This window comes from Cutaneotrichosporon oleaginosum (genome assembly GCF_008065305.1).
Source record: "Cutaneotrichosporon oleaginosum strain ATCC 20508 chromosome Unknown ATCC20508_contig07, whole genome shotgun sequence".
NCBI lineage: Eukaryota > Fungi > Basidiomycota > Tremellomycetes > Trichosporonales > Trichosporonaceae > Cutaneotrichosporon > Cutaneotrichosporon oleaginosum.
Window position 1 is genome coordinate 473,579 of NW_027072176.1, and position 20,698 is coordinate 494,276.

The 20,698-nt window shown below is 61.7% G+C and overlaps 10 protein-coding genes across 10 annotated transcripts; 8 read left to right on the plus strand and 2 right to left on the minus strand.

The window, feature by feature from the left end:
- Positions 1-1,228: 1,228 nt before the first annotated feature.
- On the plus strand, positions 1,229-2,893 carry COLE_07401 (uncharacterized protein; the record flags this gene model as incomplete). Its single annotated transcript, XM_018426330.2, has 2 exons — positions 1,229-2,787; positions 2,842-2,893. The coding sequence occupies 2 exons, from the start codon at positions 1,229-1,231 to the stop codon at positions 2,891-2,893; spliced, it is 1,611 nt and encodes a 536-aa protein (XP_018282114.1).
- Positions 2,894-3,702: 809 nt separating this feature from the next.
- Positions 3,703-5,140, plus strand: COLE_07402 (uncharacterized protein; the record flags this gene model as incomplete). The annotated part of the gene is made up of 2 exons (XM_018421914.2): positions 3,703-3,877; positions 4,095-5,140. The coding sequence occupies 2 exons, from the start codon at positions 3,703-3,705 to the stop codon at positions 5,138-5,140; spliced, it is 1,221 nt and encodes a 406-aa protein (XP_018282112.1).
- A 585-nt stretch (positions 5,141-5,725) lies between these two features.
- COLE_07403 (uncharacterized protein) lies at positions 5,726-7,966 on the minus strand (the record flags this gene model as incomplete). Its single annotated transcript, XM_018420653.2, has 3 exons — positions 5,726-7,622; positions 7,666-7,787; positions 7,823-7,966. 3 exons carry the CDS (start codon positions 7,964-7,966, stop codon positions 5,726-5,728), a joined length of 2,163 nt encoding a protein of 720 aa, XP_018282111.1.
- Positions 7,967-9,091: 1,125 nt separating this feature from the next.
- COLE_07404 (uncharacterized protein) lies at positions 9,092-9,556 on the minus strand (the record flags this gene model as incomplete). Its single annotated transcript, XM_018419323.2, has 1 exon — positions 9,092-9,556. One exon carries the CDS (start codon positions 9,554-9,556, stop codon positions 9,092-9,094), a length of 465 nt encoding a protein of 154 aa, XP_018282110.1.
- Positions 9,557-10,082: 526 nt separating this feature from the next.
- On the plus strand, positions 10,083-11,181 carry COLE_07405 (uncharacterized protein; the record flags this gene model as incomplete). The annotated part of the gene is made up of 4 exons (XM_018419325.2): positions 10,083-10,316; positions 10,450-10,505; positions 10,637-10,928; positions 11,035-11,181. The coding sequence occupies 4 exons, from the start codon at positions 10,083-10,085 to the stop codon at positions 11,179-11,181; spliced, it is 729 nt and encodes a 242-aa protein (XP_018282109.1).
- Positions 11,182-13,941: 2,760 nt separating this feature from the next.
- Positions 13,942-15,055, plus strand: COLE_07406 (60S ribosomal protein uL18; the record flags this gene model as incomplete). Its single annotated transcript, XM_018421913.2, has 2 exons — positions 13,942-14,102; positions 14,326-15,055. 2 exons carry the CDS (start codon positions 13,942-13,944, stop codon positions 15,053-15,055), a joined length of 891 nt encoding a protein of 296 aa, XP_018282108.1.
- Positions 15,056-16,005: 950 nt separating this feature from the next.
- COLE_07407 (uncharacterized protein) lies at positions 16,006-16,218 on the plus strand (the record flags this gene model as incomplete). The annotated part of the gene is made up of 1 exon (XM_018419324.2): positions 16,006-16,218. The coding sequence occupies one exon, from the start codon at positions 16,006-16,008 to the stop codon at positions 16,216-16,218; it is 213 nt and encodes a 70-aa protein (XP_018282107.1).
- Positions 16,219-17,182: 964 nt separating this feature from the next.
- COLE_07408 (uncharacterized protein) lies at positions 17,183-17,431 on the plus strand (the record flags this gene model as incomplete). Its single annotated transcript, XM_018421912.2, has 1 exon — positions 17,183-17,431. One exon carries the CDS (start codon positions 17,183-17,185, stop codon positions 17,429-17,431), a length of 249 nt encoding a protein of 82 aa, XP_018282106.1.
- Positions 17,432-17,664: 233 nt separating this feature from the next.
- Positions 17,665-18,903, plus strand: COLE_07409 (uncharacterized protein; the record flags this gene model as incomplete). The annotated part of the gene is made up of 6 exons (XM_065626542.1): positions 17,665-17,713; positions 17,846-18,028; positions 18,066-18,179; positions 18,318-18,635; positions 18,671-18,784; positions 18,818-18,903. 6 exons carry the CDS (start codon positions 17,665-17,667, stop codon positions 18,901-18,903), a joined length of 864 nt encoding a protein of 287 aa, XP_065482159.1.
- Positions 18,904-19,695: 792 nt separating this feature from the next.
- Positions 19,696-20,662, plus strand: COLE_07410 (uncharacterized protein; the record flags this gene model as incomplete). The annotated part of the gene is made up of 2 exons (XM_018421911.2): positions 19,696-19,930; positions 20,046-20,662. 2 exons carry the CDS (start codon positions 19,696-19,698, stop codon positions 20,660-20,662), a joined length of 852 nt encoding a protein of 283 aa, XP_018282104.1.
- Positions 20,663-20,698: the final 36 nt, after the last annotated feature.

Below are 20,698 nucleotides of genomic sequence, written 5' to 3' on the forward strand. Positions count from 1 at the left end.
TCCGCTCTGGGTGCGTGCGGGGGGACGAGTGCGGGGCCTCCTTCGGGAGCCAGCCACCCCCGCATTACAGAGGGCAGAGGGGGGGGGGGTGCCAAGCCCACCAATTCCCTGGATATGTTTCCCTGTATGGTGTCCAACCGAAGCACGGCACAGGACCCGAGGCCGCGCTGTGTCATAGAGTTTCGATCGACCCTGTCTTTACGACTACTAGAAAGTACAGTAGTGCGGTAATTACGACAAATGCAATAGATGCGACAAATGCGACAAATAGCGCTGTGTAATAATGTGTAATGTGTAATGTGCAGAGTGACATGGGAGGAGATCAGAAAGCGTTCGTCTGCCGTGTTGGTCGTGAGCGTGTCACCACTGCGATCGACGTGGATCTGTTTTATCGATCAGACGACGCGGACAGTGCGCAATGTTAGGCTTCTTCTTCTTCTTGTTCTTGTTTGTTCGTCAGTGAGCAGAGTGAACAGAGTGGTCATGAAAGAGATGCGGAATTAGAGGAGGATGCGAGCGGGTTGCGGGGAGGAGAGAGGAGGAGACGAGCAAGCATTGTCCGAGGAGAGAGTGAGTGAGTGCGGGAAAAATGACGGTGGCGATCTCTTTCCCTGTGTGTGGACGATGAACCCCCTCGGGTGATGCGCCTTTAACTGCCTCCTCCTTCCCTGTGATTCAATGAGCGTATGGCCGGCCCAGGCTCCACCGCCCTCCCCTTCCCTTCCCCCCCCCCACCTCACCCCGGCTATCCACCACCCATGATCCCAACTACTCCCCCCTCCCCCTCACTCTCTCTCCCTCACTCTCTCTCATCCTCTCCATCACTCTCTCATCGCTCAACACCATCTCTACTCCTCTCCTCCTCTTGACAACTTTACTCGCCTCTTTTACTTTACTCTACCTCAACTCCCCACACCGCATCGCCCCCTTCCACCCCTCCCTCCCCCTATCAATAGTCACTGTTTTCCACACTCATCGCCCATCGCCCATCGCTCATCGCTCATCACAACGCGAGTTGATCCATATCCACGATCCACACGCCTTGGATCCCGGCGGCATCGCGCGCTCCTCTCTCCCCTCTCCCTCCACTCCCCTCCTCCCCCGCGCTGCACGCACCCTACACGTGCTCACAGACACCCCCCCTCCACTCCCTCCACACTCGCCGCTAATCCATCACCCTCCCCCTCCATCTCTCTCCAACATCGCATCACACCACACCCCATCACCCATGACCTCTGTAGGCGTCGCTCTCACCCCTTTCCCCCACCAGCAGCAGCAGCAGCAGCAGCAGCAGCAGCAGCAGCAGCAGCAGCCGACAGGCCAAGAGCCTCCCCGCTCCTCCATCCTCCTCAATCCCCACGAACGACCCGTCATCCAGGAGAAGGAGAACAAGCCAGCATGGGGCATGGGCATGGGTAGCATGGGAATGGGCAGCATGGGCTTGGGAAGCACTAGAGGGCGTCCCCCAGCTGTAAAAGTCGCGCCCCCCGCCATTACAACCACCGTAGTCCCCCCTTCCCCCAATCCGCAGTCGGGCACCTCGGACGGCGACAAGTCTCCGCGTATCCGTTTCGCTCCACTCCCCGACCCTAATCGTCCTCGCTCTCATTCCACCGGTCACAACGTCGGCCACAAGGTCTCTGAAGGTCCCAATGGCGAGCGCGAGTACACCCTCGAGTTGCGCAACATGACCATGGACGACGAGGTGCTCAACGACAACGCCCTCGATGACGACAGCTTCTCGGGTGACGAGGATTCCGACCACGAGGATTACGACTGGGAGCGCGATAGCCGTCGCAAGTCGTGGGCCGCAGCCATGTCTATGGGCACGATGAGTTCGATGGGCATGGGCTCGGCTTGGAGTGGCACCAAGAAGCTCGTCGGCCTCAAAGACACCCCCGCCAAAAAGACCAAGCCCAGCGGTAGCTTTGGAGCCGCCTCGACCTCGCCAGTCAACCCAACGTTCCTGAACCCGACGTTCCTGAGCCCTGGCCGTCGCGGCTCGGCAGCTTCGACTGGCAGCAACAACAGCAGCAGCACTGGTCACCGCCGCACAGCATCCAACGAGAGCCGCCAGCAGCAGCCGGCCAAGATGCTCAACGGGCGAGTGTATGGTGCGCGCCGCGCGTCCGAGGCCGCCGCGCAGCAGAAGATGCGTCGCGAGCAGAATGAGCCCGAGTTTGTCGAGTGGGGCGGTGGCGGTGGCGTTGGCTCCAACAAGAACAACAAGGCGTCGGCCTCGAGCTCGGGCGACACCATGTCGCGTAGCCTTGGGTCCAAGTCGCCGTTCGACGACGACGACGGCGGTGGCATGTCGTGGGTCCGCAAGCGCCGTGAAGAGCGCGAGCGCAAGGCGCGCGAAGAGCGTGAGGCTGCGCTTGCGGCCGCAGCGGCGAACAAGGCCGCTGGCGGCGATGGCGGCGAGGAAGTCGAGGGTAACCCCGGCATGTCGCCCGGCCACCGCCCCGAAAGCGTCAGCAGTGTCTCTTCGAACGGATCAATCAGAGAGAAGCCGACGCTTCCCCTCACCCCGCATGACCCGCACTCGGAGCTGTCGGGCGCGTTTGCCGACTTTGGCGGATTCGGTGCGAGCGCCCCCAAGCGGCGCGGGACGCTCGAGGTTGCGCCCGACGCGCAGGCCGACGACCACGACTCGAGCCACCACCTCCACACGATCAAGATTCCGGGCGCGCGCTTCAGACGCCGCAGCAACGACGAGGAGGAGGAGGAGGTCAACTCTGATTTCGAGAATGACGAGGATGACGATGAGGAGGTTGAGCTGGTCAGGTGAGTGGAAAGAGGCGACGAAGAACATGCAAGAGCGAGCGCTGATATCCCTAGCCAGAAATGCGCCGCAGCGGGCGGCGTCGAGGTCTTTGCGCGCCACTTCTAGTTTGGCCGACGGCGCATTGACTCTGAGAGAGAACCTGACCGAGGTGACAGGCGTTGCGGGGAACCTGAACGAGGTGGCAGGCGTTGTATGGCGTGCAGAGTGCACTTGTATGTTGTTCGTGTAGATGGAATGAAAGAATGGATGGGTGTGGGCTGGTGGGGATGTAGGGCTTGCGAGGGGTAGTGACGAGTCCTCCAAACATCATAATGCTTCTTACTGATAAAAGATCAACGAGATCTTCAGGACAAAAAGTTGTTATTAGCCATGTGTGTTTCAAGGTCGTTATACGGCGGTTTGCACCCTTTTTGCTGATTGCCAGCAACCGTATTCGAACCATGGACCCAGCTGAGTTGGGTGAGGGATGGGTGTTGATTTATACTCCAACTTGTCCACGCACATGGCGGCGATATGAAGTAGATTTTGATGCATATGTACCCTTGGGGGAGGGTATGGTGACGAGGCAGAGGCCGAAAGAGACCACAGGCACGGTTACACTGCCTTGCTGGGCGAAAGACATGGTGTGCACATCCTCCACATCAAGTAGCGCAGCAACTGCCACTGCACTCCCACAAGACAAGCATTAAGATGGAACTCACGGCTAGCTTGCTGCTTCACATAGTCAATCCTTGTGCCCCTCCAGCCTCAGATCAGCTCCGCTCAGCCTGCTCAGCTTGCTCAGCCTGGCCGACTCAAGTCATCGGACGGCTAGCCAATTCGGAACCATCGACCCCGACTGAACCGACTCGATCGGTGGATCGGTGGAGGTCGGCCCAAACTTGTCACCCACCACTCCTTCTTCCGCACATACAATGTCCCTCGACCGCTCCGCCGTCCACAACTTTGCCGCGGGCCCCTCGCCTCTGCCCACCTCGGTGTTGGAGGAGGCGGCGCGCGGCCTGCTCAATTACAATGGCACGGGGATGGGCGTGTGCGAGCTCTCTCACCGCGGGAAGGAGTTTAAGGCGATCATTGAGGGGGCTGAGGGTGAGTTTGGGAGGGGGGGGAGCGGCCCGCGAGCGAGCAGCGAGCGGCTGGAGGGAAAGAGTTGCAGAGCTGGATGCACGAGGCGAGGTTTCGAAGGGGCGGCGGCCGCGGAACAGATACGAATGCGACTCGCCGGGGTCCTTTGACTCCTTCTCCGTCCGTCAACGGCCTTCAGCGACCTTTCTCTCCGAATGCGCCTTACCATACTAACCCCCAGCCGACCTCCGCTCGCTTCTCAAGCTCCCCGACTCGCACGCCGTGCTCTTCATGCAGGGCGGCGGCACGACGCAGTTTGCCAGCGTCGTGCTCAACGTCCTTGCTGCCCGCCGTCTCGCGCACGCGTCCACGCCTACGGAGCAGTACGAGCCGCCTGTGCTCGACTACGTCGTCTCGGGCTCGTGGTCGGCCAAGGCGTACGCCGAAGCGCAGCGCCTCGCGCTCAACGGCGACGGCAAGCCGTTCTGCGTGCCCCGCCTCGCCGCGTCCTCCAAGGAGGCAAAGTACACGTCGCTCCCCTCCGCATACGACTTCAGCGCGGGTGCCGCCCTCGCGTTCTACTGCGAAAACGAGACGATCAACGGCGACGAGTTCGCCGGCGTGGCCGGCACGGATGCATCCTTCCCCTTCGACAAGGTGCCAAAGGACACGGTGCTCGTGGCCGACTACTCGTCGTCGTTCCTCTCGCGCCCGATCCCGAACATCGCGCAACACGGCATCATCTACGCCGGCGCGCAGAAGAACCTCGGCCCGTCGGGCGTCACCGTCGTCCTCGTCCGCCGCGACCTGCTCGTCGACACCACCGCGGCGATGAAGCTCGGCGGCGTCCCCGCCGTCCCCATCCAGAGCGAGTACAAGACCCTCGCCGACAACGGGAGCCTGTACAACACGCCGCCCGTGTTCCCGATCTACGTGTCCGCCCTCGTGCTGCGCCACCTCGTGGCGCAGGGCGGCCTCGACAAGGTCGCCGAGGTGAACAAGGCCAAAGCCGACGCGCTGTACGCGAGCCTCGACGCCGCCGAAGCCACGGGCGCCGTCACGTGCGTCGTGCGCCAGAAGGCCGCGCGCAGCTGGATGAACGTCCCGTTCAACATCACGAACGGGCGCGAAGCCGAGTTCCTCAAGGGCGCCGAGGCGCGCGGATTCCGCCAGCTCAAGGGCCACCGCAGCGTCGGCGGCATCCGCGCCAGCATTTACAACGCCGTCACACTCGAGAGCGTGCACAAGCTCTGTGCGTACATTGACGAGTTTGCCGCCGCGGCTTAGGCTCGAGGTGGGGGGTTGAGGAGCGGGATTCCGACTTGTTGAAGGGAAAACTTTGTGATGTATAGACGTGACTTCGTGGAGACGTCGTGGAGAAAACGAGCGAGAGGCAGGAGTAGAAGTACGACCACCAGCGTGGAGAATGGGCTGCAGATGATCACAGATCGTGGTCGTCTACAATCGCCCCACGACGAGCCGCTGAAGGGTTCATGAATAGGCCGCAGGTTTGCCCCTGCCTCTGCTCGCGCTCGACTCGCTTCACGCTTCTAACGATATGCTGTGCGACGTGTCACCTGGCGACATGCACTTCCTTGCCAGCAAATTCTTTGGCTGGTGCTACCAACGCAAGACACGGGCTGGCTCCGGCTCGAGCAGGGATAGGCCGGGGCGAAGACCCAGCCTACCTCAAGTGTGCAGCCAGCCGCTCCGCACGTCGACAGAGCTGACGCACAGCTTGGCATGTCGTCTGCAACAGCTACCCCCGCCCCAAGTAAGATCGCCCCATATCCCGATGCATACTATACACAATGCTATCAACAAACAGTGCTACAACGCAGGGCCCAAGAATGCTAAAACCCAGGGCTATGATTAGAGTGCCGGCGTGCCGTTCAGCGCGATGGCAGACGCCGACGCCGACTGCGGGCCAAAGTTCCACACCATGACCTCGCCGTCCTCGCTGCCCGAAACAATCATGTCGTCCGACAGCTGCAGACTCGTCACTGCACCGCGGTGGCCAGTGAGCGTCTGCACGCAGTGGCCCGACTGGTGGTCCCACACCTTGACGGTGCGGTCGTGCGACGCCGACGCGAGGCGGAGCGCATCCATGTCGATGCCCCACACGCCCTCAATGTGCCCGAACAGCGTGTTGCGCTCGCGGCCCGAGTCGACATCCCACAGCTTGATGGTACCGTCCAAGCTGCCCGACGCAAGCACAGGGCGACGCTCCTCCACGTCAGACGTGCGCTCGCGACGCTTGCGGTCGTCCTCCTCGTGCACGTAGACGCGCGGGACGACGTCCGGCGCGCGCGCGTGCACCGCGGCATCGAACTCGGCGGGTGAGTTGTCAACAGCAGAAAGAGCCGGAGGCGGAGTGAGCGATGCTGGCGCCCAGCCCGAAGCAGGCGGCGTCACCTCGCGGTCGCGCTCCTCGTCGCCCTCCTTCGGCTGGTCGATCATGAGCACACGGAGGCTCTGCACCTGGCCGCGGTGGCCCGAGAAGGTGCGCACACACTCGTGCGTAGCCAAGTCCCACAGTTTGATCGTGCAGTCGTCGGACGCAGAGAAGAGCATGGTGCCGACATCAATCTCGGGCTGGGGGTCGGGAGACGCGCGCGACCGCGGCTTAAGCGCCTGCGTGAACATGGTCGTCGTGGTTGTCGGGTCCAAGTCACCGGGCGAGGTCTTGCCATCCCAGATGAGGACGCTGCTGACGCAGTCATCGTGGCCGCGCAGGGTGAACTGAGTGCTGGAGCGGAAGTTGCGCACGATGACCGTGTTGTCATTGCTGCCAGAGGCGAGAAGGTAGCCGTTGTAGTTGAGGGCAAGGACACCATCCGAGTGACCCTCAAACACACGCATGCACTCGCCCTTGCGCCAGTTCCACATGCGCACCGTACCGTCCGCCGAGCCCGTGAAGAGGACCATCTGGTCAAACTGAAGAGCGCGCACAGCCCGGGTGTGACCACGGAGGACACGCACGATCTCGCCCGTGTCGAGGTTCCAGATGCGCACCGTGCGGTCATACGAGCCGGTGATGAGTACGGGGTAGTGGGGGTTGGTGAGAGTCGTGTGGTACTGGAGACACATGACGCCGTCGGTGTGGCCCTTGAGCGTCTTGAGCTGACACCTTCCCTTGCGCCAGTTGCGCTCCACAACAAGGCGCTCGCAGTACACCGACTTCCAAGGGCGCGTGAGGCGCACCTCTCTAGTGAGCATACCAGCCGTCGGCGCGATCTCATTCTCCGAGTCGCTGCCACTGCCGTTGGTGCGCACGCGCTTCTTTGGATGGGGCTGTACCAAACTCGCTTCGGCGGAGCGCTTCAACGAGCTGCTCGAGGTGATGGAGGGCTCGCACACAACCGAGCGTGGAGTGGCGTGTTCGTGGACGTGGTCGACACCAAGCGCTTGCGACCGCGTCATGAGCTGCTGAATGCCGTCATGTCCATGGGAGCTGTGGCCAGCTATGCCCATGGCCGCCGCGGGGCTACGGTCCTTGAGCTCGACCTTGAGACGCTTGCGCTCGAGCAGCGGGAGGCCCCACCCGCACTTCTCGCACTTGCGGTCGATGTGCTGGCCGCACATGCGGCGCCACAGGAGGTCATCATCGGCAAGCGCCTTCCACGACCGCGAGACCTGGGCCGCACGCCCGAGCGAGATGGCGTCGAGGTAGCCTAGGATGCGAAGGGAGACTTCTCTTGGGAGAAGGGAGAAGGGGTCGATGCGGATTATCTTGTTGAGCGAGTCTGAGAGATGGGAGAGTTGCGAGCTAGAGGGTTAGCACAAGGAGAAGCGGCAAGTAGAGTACTCACAAACAGCACATGGTGAGGATACCCTCGAGAATGAGTTTTCTTTTGGGGTGCGCAGCGGCGGAGAAGGTCGACCACAGATGCGTAATCTCCTCACGCTCAGAGACAGGGAGGGAGTCGAGCGACTGTAGTGTTAGCCAGAGATTATGAGCCAGCGCACCTTCTGCAGCTTTGCGTTGACGTTCTGGTTGGCAGTCTGCTTGTGGCGAACGCAGAGCTTGCGGCTGTCCTCCTTTAGCGCGCTGTCTGCCATTGTCGAGGTGCCCGCCGGCACGCTTTCGATTTCCGAGCCGAGGGGACACATAGTGGCGGGGGAGCCGGGGAAGAGAAGGGTGGGCGAGGAGAGCGGAGAGGCTCTCTCAAGAAGAGCAGTGTATGATTAAATGGTCGAGCGATGTGGGAGGGGACAAGGCGGGAAGGTGGGAGCGGCGGCGGCGGCGGGGGGTGCGGAGGCGTGGGCCAAGCCGTAAGTGGGAGGGTTTGTCACGGTTGGGGACGAGAGAGAGGTTGGGGTGTTGAGGCACCGCAGAGTCACGAAAGAGTCGAGTGTCACAAGACGAGCGAGGGCGTCGGAACTAGCCGAGGTGTCGTTTGTGGGCCGTGTGCGATGGATTAATCGAGGATGACGGGGTGGATGATGATGATGATGATGATCAAGGCAGATGAAGAAGAGAGAGATGAAGAGGAGATGTGAATGAGAGTGAGAGATCGGTGCGTGCTCGACGGACAACGGTGCTTGCGGGGTGATACTCGCCTGCTGTCTACGGTGGACTCCGACAGCCCAAATCTCCCTCTACTAACGTGATCGCTGGCGTGATTTAACCGCATTATTCAATCCACCCCGTTAAGCCAATGGCTATGGCGAATTTGAGGCCAAGTGTTTCTTGGGCCATGGCGAATGCATGGCGCTATCCATCCATCGCCCAGCTCTGCAGTTCTCCCATGCAGCCTATGCATCCCCCTCCAGCAAACCACCTTTCTCAATCGCCACCCGCCATGCATTCATGCCCTGCGCGTGGCAGCGCGTTGCAGATCGCCACCTGATAATCCAGCCAGCATCCACCTCCTCCCGAATTGGGTGGCGAATATGGAATTCCGAACATTTGGATGATGATGCCATCCATGCCTCACGGTCCCACTCTTATCCCTCGGAGAGATTGCCCCGCCGCCCCGCACGACACGCTCTCCCGTGCTCTACTCCTCTTCCGTTCTCCTATCCATCCTATCGCTGGAGGTCGGCAGCCTCGTTTTGTGCCCATGCTCACGGCTCGTGCATGGTCGCGCCTGGGCCTGCACCGCGTGACCGTGCGCTATCGCGCCAACAGGCGTGGCGCTGACGCCATACCAGGAAGTGGATGGCGAGCGCCACCACTTGAGGCATGAGTCACGAGCCATTAACCAGGTACATTCATTAACTCGCCTTGGGCGCTCACGAGGGCACGAGGTATGCTGCCAGCTGCCAGCTGCCAGCTGCCAGGTCGCGACGGGAGGGGAGGCGTGTGGGGTGAGCGAGACTTCCGTTGGCGGGGCATCTCCGCCAGCGAATCAAGCTCGGCGGATGGCGTGGAGACCCCTGGGTCGCGGGAAAGCATGCACAATCAACGCCCGAGCCGATGGCTGATTGTTGTGGAATGGGAACTGAACCGAGCACGAGCAGCCTGGCATTCGTGAATGCTGTGACTGTGGTGGCGTGCGAACGAGACGCGTCCGTCCGTCCACATCCAAGCCGACGTTCGGGGCGTGTTCGCCTCACGCGCTGCACTTTTGCTATATTCCGTTCATGCCATGGAGAGTACGACTGCCAGCACACGTGGCGGAAGCGGAGATAGGGACTTTGCCGGCGCCAAGCCACTCGTAGCCGTTGGCAATTCCTCGGCGACTCGTGCATGGTCATGAGCAGATGCGCGGCGGAGCTGGACTGATGTACAGTACAGCAAGGTGACGGGCCCCCGGCGTTTGTGACCCTTCTACTTCGAGCTCGCCAGATATTCAGTCGCCGTGATCAAAGCTGAGCAGCTCGGGCAAGGCCGTCAGCTCTTCACGTGCTTGTCCGCCATGCACCTAGCCATACGCAGATGAGCTTGATCAGACTTATCAGGGTACGCGACATTGGTTTGCGGCTTGTTGCGAGAGCATGCGCTGTGCAGTGAAGACCGGCAGAAGTGAAAGTGACCACCCGGGGATCATGCCGATCACCCGCGTTATCTGCCGACCATGCGGAATGCACTGATCAACATGCCACCGACTCGAAATCAACTCACCGCCACCCTGCAACGACTCCGCGCGACCAACTAGACCCTGTCCGCCGAACAGAGTAGCTGAGCTATAAGATTGCAAACTCTCGCCGAAATAGCGCACTATTTCTGCCGCAGCAGTCCTCAAGCACGAGCAAGGCTTCCTCCTTCCTACATCTCCACAGCATGGCAGAACAACACGACGGCCCGGCGCCCATCGGTGGCCCCCTTCCATCCATCCAGGAACTGATCGCGGCGCAAGCCTCCATGCCCAGATGGACACCGCCAGATAACTACGTTGCCCGCGGCCTCCCGCCCGCCCCGGAACTCATGTGGGACGACGAGGAGCCGTACATCCCTCTTCATGATGGATATCGTATTACGCCGTATCGTGCGACTGAGGCAGACTACGAAGCTGTTGTGAGTTGGACAAGGGGGAAGGGGACTGTGGCCACAAGTCTCCAGCATGAGGGGACGGCCATGGCGAAGACAGAAAACGCAGCTCTGACATGGCTTCCCGTTGCGGACGACCAACAATGGCCGCTGACGGCAGGAACGCATGAGCAACCACCCCTCCATTGCGCAGTGGTCGCAGATGCGGCCGTATCCGTGAGGCTTTTCCAGAGAGGGCATGTGAGGGGACAGTTTCAACGTCTTCATCAAACACGAAACGCCTGCCGCTCCCTCTCCGCCCCCACATCCGCTCCTCGGCTTCGCGGCATACAGCTCGCTGACACCAGCTACACCCGCGCCGACTCGCTCTGGTGGTTCGGCATGCACATTCCGCTACAGCGAGCCTCGGCCGCGGCGCTGCGCTCCGACCCCGCCGCCCTCGTGACCCATGCACCCGTGATGGTCATCCGAGACCCGGCCGGCCGCCTAGTCGGCGACGTGGGTTTGGAAGCGCACTCCGGCGTCCTGTCATTAGGCTACGCGCTCGACCCCGCGCTGCATGGGCGCGGCCTCGGCCGTGCCGCCGTGGGCGCTATGATCGCGTGGGCCGCCAAGCACATGGGCAGCCAGTTCACTGCAGTACGTCGATCGCAGCAGCTTCGGCTGCATGGCGCAGGGTTCCTGCCTTCCCGCACGATCGAGATTCCCTCGATCACCATGCATATTCAGAGGCACTGACTTGCAGAACGCGCAGGTCGTCAACGCGCCCTCCAACCGCGTCCTCGCCGGCCTCGGCTTCACCTACGTCGGCGCGATCCATGAGCCGTGGCCAGAACAGCAGGGCGGCGGCACGCGCGAGATGCACGCATGGCGCTTGGTGGTGATTAGATAATGTTGCGGCGGCGACGCGCCAAAGCCCGGGCCGTCGTATGTGCGGGACCCTCCGTAATTTCCGGAGCAGCTGCGACGGAAAGTGATCGGGCCTGATGGCCTTCAACCGACGAGCGATGTAGCGTCGGGTCCGTTCCTGCTCGGTCGCGGCGATGGAGAACACCGCCGTAGATACATATGATGAACGGCTGGCATCGCCCGCCATGCCATGGCGTTTCACGATCTCCACTGTCCTCTCCTTCGACTCTCTCCGGCCGCTCTCAGATGGGCGACTACGCCGACGTGCTCGACGAAAACGCGCGCCTCTGGCGCCGCGTACACGCTCTCCAAGAGCGCACGCACGACATGTGTGTCGAGAACGTCGAGCTGCGGCGGCAACTGAGCACGCTGCGCGCACGGAGCACTGCCACCGCCCCGCTGTCGCTGGACCTCAGCTTCTGCCAAGTAGAGCAGCGCTCGCCGTTGCCCCGCTCCCCCGTCCTCCAAACGCCACACGCAGCCGTACCACCGACCAAGTCGCCCGCCTGCATCGCGCAGGACGTGCACCAGATGAAGGAAGATATCGAGCGCTTAAACAGCGACAACGCCCAGCTCCTCTCGGCAGCGGCGGAGGCGCGGACAACGATCAGACTTCTCCGACGACAGCTGGAGCGCCAGCGCCGATGCAGCTGCCGACAAACGCTTCATCGCCGCTCCTCGTCCAACGGCTCCAACACACTCAGCGCGGCCAGTGCGGGTGAGAACGACCACATCCAGTCTCGCAGGAAGTGGGACTGGGAGCGCCGAGAAGAGTCGTATACCAGCCTCCCCGACCTCGTGCACCGGCATGTACGGACGCCGAGCGTGCCGTCGCTCGTCTAGTTGTGAGTGAACAACCTATCACACTGACAGCGAGGCACCTGACGCTGGCACCTTGCACGACGCCACCCGCTATGATGCGCACTCTACTGTACGGGACGCCCTCTGCACTCTAGCTATTCGTGCGCCACGCGCTGCTATGTACGACAACAGACAATGTCCGGATTCTCTGTACATTATAGGGTTACATGTGCCATATGAGCTTCGCCACTCCCCTCGAACTCTGACGGTCCTGCTCATGAGCCAGCATCTCGGCTCAGAGTTGTTGTCATCTGGCACAAGTCTGACACCAGTGCTCGTGCCTCCTTCCTATGTGCCACCAGAACCTGCGAGTATGCATACAATTTGGGTGCCCGCCGCCCGCTCGACCCAAACAACGGGGCGAAGTCTTTCGGGCAAGAGCGAGTCCGGAAAAAGCGGGGCTGGCGTGGTCCGTCGGGAAGTCTTTGGAATGTGGTTTTGTGGCGGGTGCAAGCCGCTTGGAGGGTGTTGAGGATTCCTGAGGGGTTCGAATGGCCATGCCAGAGTGCCGTGAGGTCTCTCCTGCTACTGAGCACAGAGTGCAGCGGCGGGGGCAAGGCTGCTGTCGAGGACGTTGGATGGGCATACGACAGCTCGATGCTACAGGCGCCGTCTGATGGTTTGTGGCGCTTGACTCACCGCCAAATCCGGAGCGCAAGAGTGACGTGCATGGGTGTCGCACGCTAGTTCAAGTGAAGGGGACAGGCGACATGACCTGACGGAGGAATCTGTACGAGGCTAAGCGCACAGCAGCTAGATCAGAGTGGACGGGGGAGGCCACATATCCGAAGAAGGCGCCTGCTGTTGAGTCAGGTTAAACCACAGAAAGCTTGAACTCACGACGGAGCAGCGTCAATCGCGGAGCGAGTGCCTGCCCAGAATTCCATGCAGGGGTCGTAGGAAGCCAATTGCTCGCTTTGTTGTGGCTGTGGACTGTGAACTATGGACTGCTGGCTGCGGAGGATGGCTGAGAGCGCCACATCGGCAGTGCGTTGTCGCGGGAGGGCGCCACACGTCTGCGTTAGCTCAGCTTCAGCTCCGAGATCTCCGCACGCGAGGATTAACAAGGTTCTTTGCTGACAGCGGCTGATCCGACCCTGAGGCCTGAGGCTATACTTGGCGGCGAGCAGATCCAAGGAGTCACCACGGCTGACAGTGGTCTATTCTTGTTAGCTTGCAGCGCGACTGTTGCGCAGCAGGCGTGGGTGGCTGCAACGTGCGCCAGACTATGATAGACTGCGGGTCACTCTTCGGGCACCAGGTTTGCTGGGGCTCAGACACCGGGAGTTGGCTAGGGGGAGCGCGAAGCGCATGCTGAATGCAGGCCATGCATCAGCGTTTGGAGGACATCGCTGGGTATTCATGCACGGGCAGCGACACCTCCCCATCGATCCCCAGGAACCAAACAGACGCGGGATCAAATGGATGCAACCAGTGCCACATTCGTTTTGCCAAACGCCGACAAATTCTCCAGGGTGAAACGGTAGCAGAATTCGCGTTTGGGTGTAACAGGCGATCGAGGCAGACGGCCAAGTTCTCCTCTATCCCTCAAAAGCCAAAGTGAGTCCGGCGACGGCGACGGCAGCAGCAACGGCGCGGACAGCATCGACATGGACAGCGGCACGGGCCGCTTTGCAGCGGTGGAGCGCGCGCTGCATGTTGCAACGAGCGGTCGGCGTCGATTGAAAGGCAGCCGTGCGAGACCTCTCGCAGGTCAGACGACTCGCGGGCGGCGAGCAAGCTCTGGATGAGCGGCGTCGGCATAATCTCGCTGGAGTGCTCGACTGCGCGCGTGTCTACCGCCGACGGGCCCCTGCGACGCCGTTCCGCTGCTGCTCCGTCGCTTTCTTGCAACGCAACTTTTGAGCACTCCTAACCCCAGATGCCGTTCGTCAAGGTGGTCAAGAACAGCGCGTACTTCTCGCGGTACCAGACGAAGAACCGTCGTCGTCGTGAGGGCAAGACCGACTACTACGCTCGTCGCAAGCTTGTCTCGCAGGCGAAGAACAAGTACGCCTCGCCCCGCTACCGCCTTGTCGTCCGGTGAGTATCAGCTTGGCTTGGTCTGGTCAGAGTGCGATCACGGGCACCGTCCCTCGCGTCTCCGGAGTGTGGTAGCGTCGCTGCTGTCTTCTTTGGTATCGTCTGAGATCGGTGCCACGGGGTGTGCTTGGATCTAGATTTTTGAAGTGCGGGGGTGGAGGGATTTTGCTTCCGCTTTATCTCTGCATCCTTGCGACGCGGAGTGCATTAAGCTGACGCTCAGCATCACCAACCGCCAGGTGATCTGCCAGATCGTCTACGCCAAGATCCAGGGTGACTGCGTTCTTGCCCACGCTTCGTCGAAGGAGCTCAGCAAGTACGGCATCAGCCACGGTCTTACCAACTGGACCGCCGCCTACGCCACCGGCCTCCTTGTCGCCCGCCGCGCCCTTACCAAGGTCGGCCTCGCCGACAAGTACGAGGGCTTCGCCGAGCCCTCGGGTGAGCTCGAGCTCGTTGAGCCCCTCGGCGAGGACGAGCCCCGCCCCTTCAAGGTCTTCCTTGACGTCGGTCTCCGCCGCACCTCGACCGGCAACCGTGTCTTCGGTGCCGCCAAGGGTGCTTCGGACGGCGGCCTCTTCGTTCCCCACAACGAGAAGCGCTTCCCCGGCTACGACCCCGAGACCAAGACCATCGACGCCGAGGTTCTCCAGAAGTACATCACCGGTGGCCACGTTGCCGAGTACATGGAGTCGCTTGAGGAGGAGGACGACGAGCGCTTCAAGAAGCAGTTCTCGACCTACCTCGCCGAGGACATTGGCTCGGAGGACATCGAGGAGCTCTACACCTCGGCCTACGAGAAGATCCGCGAGGACCCCTCGTTCACCCCCACCGAGAAGGACACGGCCAAGTGGAAGTCCGAGTCGCAGAAGCGCAAGAACGTCCGCCTCACCAAGGAGGAGAAGCGCGCCCGCATCGAGGAGAAGATCGCTGCGTTCCACGCCGACCACTAAGCAGTTCATACGCTCTGGGGTCTGTAGGGTCATCTTTGGAGACATGTATGATGCATCATGTCCGGAAACACTATTGGAGCGGCCGTAGAGTGAGGAATTGAGGAAGGGACTGATCAGCGACCAGGACTACGGAGATAACTAGACGTTGCATAGGGGTGCCCGTTCCTCGTACTCGACGCCGGAGTGTCCGAGGCCGGAGGAAAATGCTCCGCTATGTTGGTCCGTTCCGGTAAACTATGATCAGCCACAAGCCCAGTGGCGCTCGTAAGCTTCGCGTGAACGCGTGATCATCACCCCACGCCCGTAGCAGGGAGAAGCTCAAAGATCATTCCAAGCGCCATTATTTAACGGCAAGGACATTGGACGGCCTGGAGGCCGAAGTGTACAAAAAGGTGGGCGGCCGACGACCAAGATCGAAGAAGCTCCGCCACAATGCCACGAAGCTCACCGCCACAAAGGGCCCGACGGGGGGTCCCAGGACAAGAGTTAAAGGATCCGCGGGACATGATGAGCCGAACATTCAACTCGGCGTGAGGGCCCAGCGGGCTGGACAAGCTTCGAGCTGGGCTGGGCCTGGAGGGACAGATCACCCGTTGACACCGGCGCCACGCGCGCTCGGTCCGAGATCCCACGATTTCCACGAGCCACGAGTCGGCGGATCCGCGCGTCCTGCAATCGGACGATCTCCTCACGCTCGGATCGGCCTGCCCGAGCGTCAAGTTGACTCTTAGGTTGCCGCAACGATCCGAAGACTATTGTCTGCATCGGCGTTACACTTGCGGCGACGTCAATGTGCGCTATAATGGCGAGAGACGTCAGCTGCCGCTCGGGTTTCGGGTGGGAGCGTCAGCGTCACGGGGCCGCGTCGCCCCGGCCTCATTCTCGATCTCCCTGCCGTCGTCAACCGAGACTCGTCTCTCTCTCTCTCTTTCTCGCTCTCTCCCGTGTCCATGTGCTCCAGTGCACCCCCGAGTCCTGCCCATCGCAGTACGACGTTCCCCTATAAAAATCCCACCCATCTGACCCCACGGCCACTCGCCTCGCTGCGGCCCTATTGGCATCAACGCCGCAAATTGCGCCGAGCACATGCACCCCTGCCTCCCTCATGTCCCTCGCGCTGCCCATGGACCCTCATGGTGGTGGTGGTCACCAGGCACCATTGACCGTCAGCCACGGCACACCCCTGCATCCCCCATGAGACTGAGACGCATGTCATGCCTTGGCGGGAAGAGTTGAGACGTTGAGACGTGAGACAGAGTTGATTGTGCGTCGCACTACATGATGGCAAAGCCGGCATCATGAAGGCGATCGTAGAACACTGCATCAAGCATATCCTATTAAATAGGCTTTTGGCTCCTTCGAGCGCATTCTCGTCCCGTCGGTGACCTTTTCCCGCACAATTCTATTACGAAAGTGCGAACCCAACGCCGAGCAGACGACTCTGCCAAGGTTCGAGCTCCACCCTGCCCGGACCTCTCCCCCTTCACCCCTCTGCCCCTCCGACCCCTCTCCCCCCCCCCCCCCCCCCTCCCCTCGCTTCAATCCTCCCACTCCAGTGCGTGCGGAGCGTGCGGAGCCCGGCGCCTCCGGCGCCACCATCAGCCAAATGACTTCGTGCGCACGCCTCGTGTAGTGACTGGGACAATGACATGTATGGTAGCTCTGCCTGTGGCGCTGTGCCGTGGCGTAACCCCTGCCCAAAGATGCAAAGTTGCCGTTGGCGCGTCAGCATGGTCCGAGGTCGATGGACAGTCTCCGACATGAATATGTGACAGAGGCGGCACGGCTGCGCTGTTTAACCAGCGCCCAGTGCCAGGCGTGAATTGGAGCCCAGACAGGGTCGCTCGAGCCGAACCACATCGCCGAGACCACACCAGCCGGCATCACTTCCGCCCCGCGATCCGCCGCGATGCGTCGGCAGGGAATAGCAACCTGGGCATAAACCTTAACTTTAGACTGGGGAATGCCGCCTAACCTCGTACTCTTTTCTCCCCTCGGCGCCGCCTCCTCCCCTCCCCCCCTTCATCACCTCAGCTCGCTTCAAGTCAGCCGTCGCTTGCCCCCCCCATCCCCACTCTCCCCACAGGCCACAATTCCACAGCGTCATTCACGACGGCTGAGACTGAAATGGCCAGACCAAAGGCACAAGTCTGCAATATTGCCCGCCTCTTGAAAAGCGCTCGAGCCAGCACTCCGTCACAAACCTCTCGCGCGCCCATTTGCGTCTCGGCACATCCCATCCCTACGTCTAGGGCCAGGCACGACGATGCCTTTGCGTCGCCCAACGCCCACCCCGCCGCCATCACCTTACCCAAGCACCAGCATCAGCTGCGGCACAGGTTGAGCTCGACACCAGGCAGGGAACGCAAACCTTGATGGTGGGGCCGGCCGCCGGGCAGCGCGCAAGACCGTCTCGCAGGCGCAGCTGAAGAAGAGTTGAAGGCGGCGGAGGAGGAACAACGAGAGCGGGAGGCGACGGAGGGGAGGACGAAGAGAGAGAGAGAGAGAGGAAGAAGGGTGGGAAAGTGAGACAGGTCGCCTCTGAATGGCAGCTATATAGCTGCGCTCTCGCTTCCATTCACTCCCCCATCCATCTTGATCAATTCACTATGCGCCTTCTCCTCCTCCTCGCTGCCACGGCCAGTGCCGCCCCCATCGGTGAGTTCTGAGTGCTTCCATTCCGTCTTCTACACATCTTCCACACTACTCTCCGCGCCTCCTCCACTCTGTCTCAAACTTAGTCTTGCGATCACGGCCAGCGCTACCCTTCTCGGACTTTGCTAATCCTAGCCAACAACGCCCGCTTCCAGGGCTTCGGTGGCGGTTGCGGCCCCTGGGGCTGTGACAAGCGCGATGAGGTCGCCGAGCGTAACGCCGAGGCCGACGCCGAGGCGCAGTCGTGGGGTGGCTGCGGCGGCCGCGGCACTCCCTGCTGGAAAAAGGATGCCGAGCCCGAGCCGGTGATCGTCGAGGGTGAGTAACATTTCTGATTACGCGACTGATTTTACAGTCGTTGCCAAGAACGCCGAGCCCGAGGCCGACGCGGAGGCGCAGTCGTGGGGCGGCTGTGGCGGCCGTGGCACCCCGTGCTGGAAGAAGGACGCCGAGCCCGAGGTCGTGGAGGGTGAGTTGCGACGAGATTTGCGTCTGACGTCAGCGCGTGACGCCGAGCCTGAGGCGGAGCCCGAGGCCCAGTCGTGGGGTGGCTGCGGTGGTCGCGGTACCCCCTGCTGGAAGAAGGACGCCGAGCCCGAGGTTGTCGCCCGCGAGGCGGAGCCTGAGGCTGAGCCCGAGGCCCAGTCATGGGGTGGCTGCGGTGGCCGCGGCACTCCTTGCTGGAAGAAGGACGCCGAGCCCGAGGTTGTCGCCCGCGAGGCGGAGCCTGAGGCTGAGCCCGAGGCTCAGTCGTGGGGCGGCTGCGGTGGCCGCGGCACTCCTTGCTGGAAGAAGGACGCCGAGCCCGAGGTTGTCGCCCGCGAGGCGGAGCCTGAGGCTGAGCCCGAGGCTCAGTCATGGGGCGGCTGTGGCGGCCGTGGTACTCCCTGCTGGAAGAAGGACGCCGAGCCAGAGGTCATTGAGGGTGAGCACTGAAAAGATTATTTTGGCTGACGGCAGCCCGCGAGGCGGAGCCTGAGGCTGAGCCCGAGGCCCAGTCGTGGGGTGGATGTGGCGGCCGCGGCACTCCTTGCTGGAAGAAGGATGCCGAGCCTGAGCCGGTTGTCGTTGAGGGTGAGTGTTATGCCAATGCGGAGCTGATCCCAGTCGTTGCGAAGGACGCCGAGCCCGAGGCCGACGCCGAGGCTCAGTCGTGGGGCGGCTGCGGTGGTCGCGGAACTCCTTGCTGGTAAACCGTGAGTTGAACAGCGACGCCGTCAGTGGCTACGCGTCAGTGGCTGACGTATAGAATACATTGGGGTTAATCCAGCTCCACCTAACTCACTATTTCTCCATCCCTAGCCCATCGCCTTCACACTACATAGACTAGACCCGACGCCGAGTCCACGTACCTCCTTCTATCACGCACGACACGCAGTACAATTGTATTGGTTCCCTTGATGCAGTTTTGCCTCCTGAAGCCCGTGATCACGTCCTGTAAGTCCTGCAAGAGCAATGGTATCAGCGTCAGTTGAAACGGTGCGAGTGAGAGAGTGGCGTTGAAATGCACGAGGCGTTAACGGTCCAAGTGGCGGCGAGGGGACGTGGGGAACAGCACAGCTGATCACGGAACGCGGGGAACGGACTCGAGTCCAGGCCCCGTCCACCGCCACCCAATTTGATTCCGTCACCTCCATTATCCCACCATCACTCGCCAACTCTTGTCATTCATCACATCGATCACATCTCGTTTTCTCTCTTTCCCTCTTTCTCCACCTTATCGTCCATCTCGTTACGCACCTGGCAAGACTCTGTGCACCCAGCGAGACTACCCGCGAGAATGGACCTTTCGACGCCCAAGCGTGATGCGTCCAAACTACTCTTGCCCGAATGGGACCGTGAGTGCAATCCTTTCCGTTTTTGTCGTCGTGCTTTTGCCCCGATCCCTTATCACCACGCCCAACTCTCTGAGCGAAGTCATCGGGCTTCAAGCTATCCTCTTCGTTTCCGAGAGAATCTGACTTAGCTTCGGCCTCGCTCTGACCATGGGCTTGTTGTGCTCCCCCGCTAACTCTCTAGCCCTTCCCGAAAAGCACTTGCACGCGTCGCACGACCTCATCTCGCTTCTTCACCTCGATGGGCTGTACAATTCCTATGTCCGACCATACTTCGATCCCGTGCCCGAAACAGATGATGAGGCGCCAGGCGGCTCGTTGAAGCGCCCAAGGAAGAAGCAGGGGCTCAGCAAGGGCTATGTTGGTTTACTCGAGGACTGCATCGGTGCGTACGCTTGCTACTCAGCCTTCACCTTTATGTGCTTGCACTGGCTCCTAGCAGTGCTCTCGTCTAGCCCCTGCGGTCGCGCCTCTATCCTCGCTCCCAGACTCACACCCAGACCCAGTACCTCTCGGCCCCTCCGCACAACCTTCTCTCGGCCCGCTCGTGAAAGACTTCACCGATCCGGGCAACCACGCCTGGCAACCCGAGGAGAACGCGATGGGTCCGTTGCAGATTCTTCCACCCGAGGCCTTCGCCTCCGCTCGTCTTGAAGTCGGCGTCAAAGTCGAGGGCTACGCGCAAGGCGTCAAGCTCGGCGTGAAAGAGGCTGAGGAAAAGCGCGCGCGCAAGAAGGCGCGTATGTCCCAGTCTGTCGCGCCCGACCTCCCCGACCTGCCGGGCACGCCTGGGCCTGGCGTGCCGAACCCCCCGCCGCCAAAGGCGCGCACGCCGTTCAGCGTACCCCGCAAACCTGGGCAGAAGCCGCCCTTCCCTCGCGCCTCTGCGCCCCCGGGCCAGAGCGGGTTCCGGCCCGGCACACCTGGCACGCCCACTCCCAGGCCAGTTGGCCGGGCGCCTGGCACGCCGAACGGAAACAAGCGTCCGGGCGATGGCGCGTATCCCGCGGCCACGAAGAAGCGCGCCGTCGGCACGGGAAGTCGCTCTGCCAGTCCGATGGGCGCGGCGTCCAGCGCGGGCAACGATGTGAGCGTCCGCGGTGTATTCAAGCGCTAGCCCAGCGGCGATACAGGAGTAGAGTAGGACTAAGGC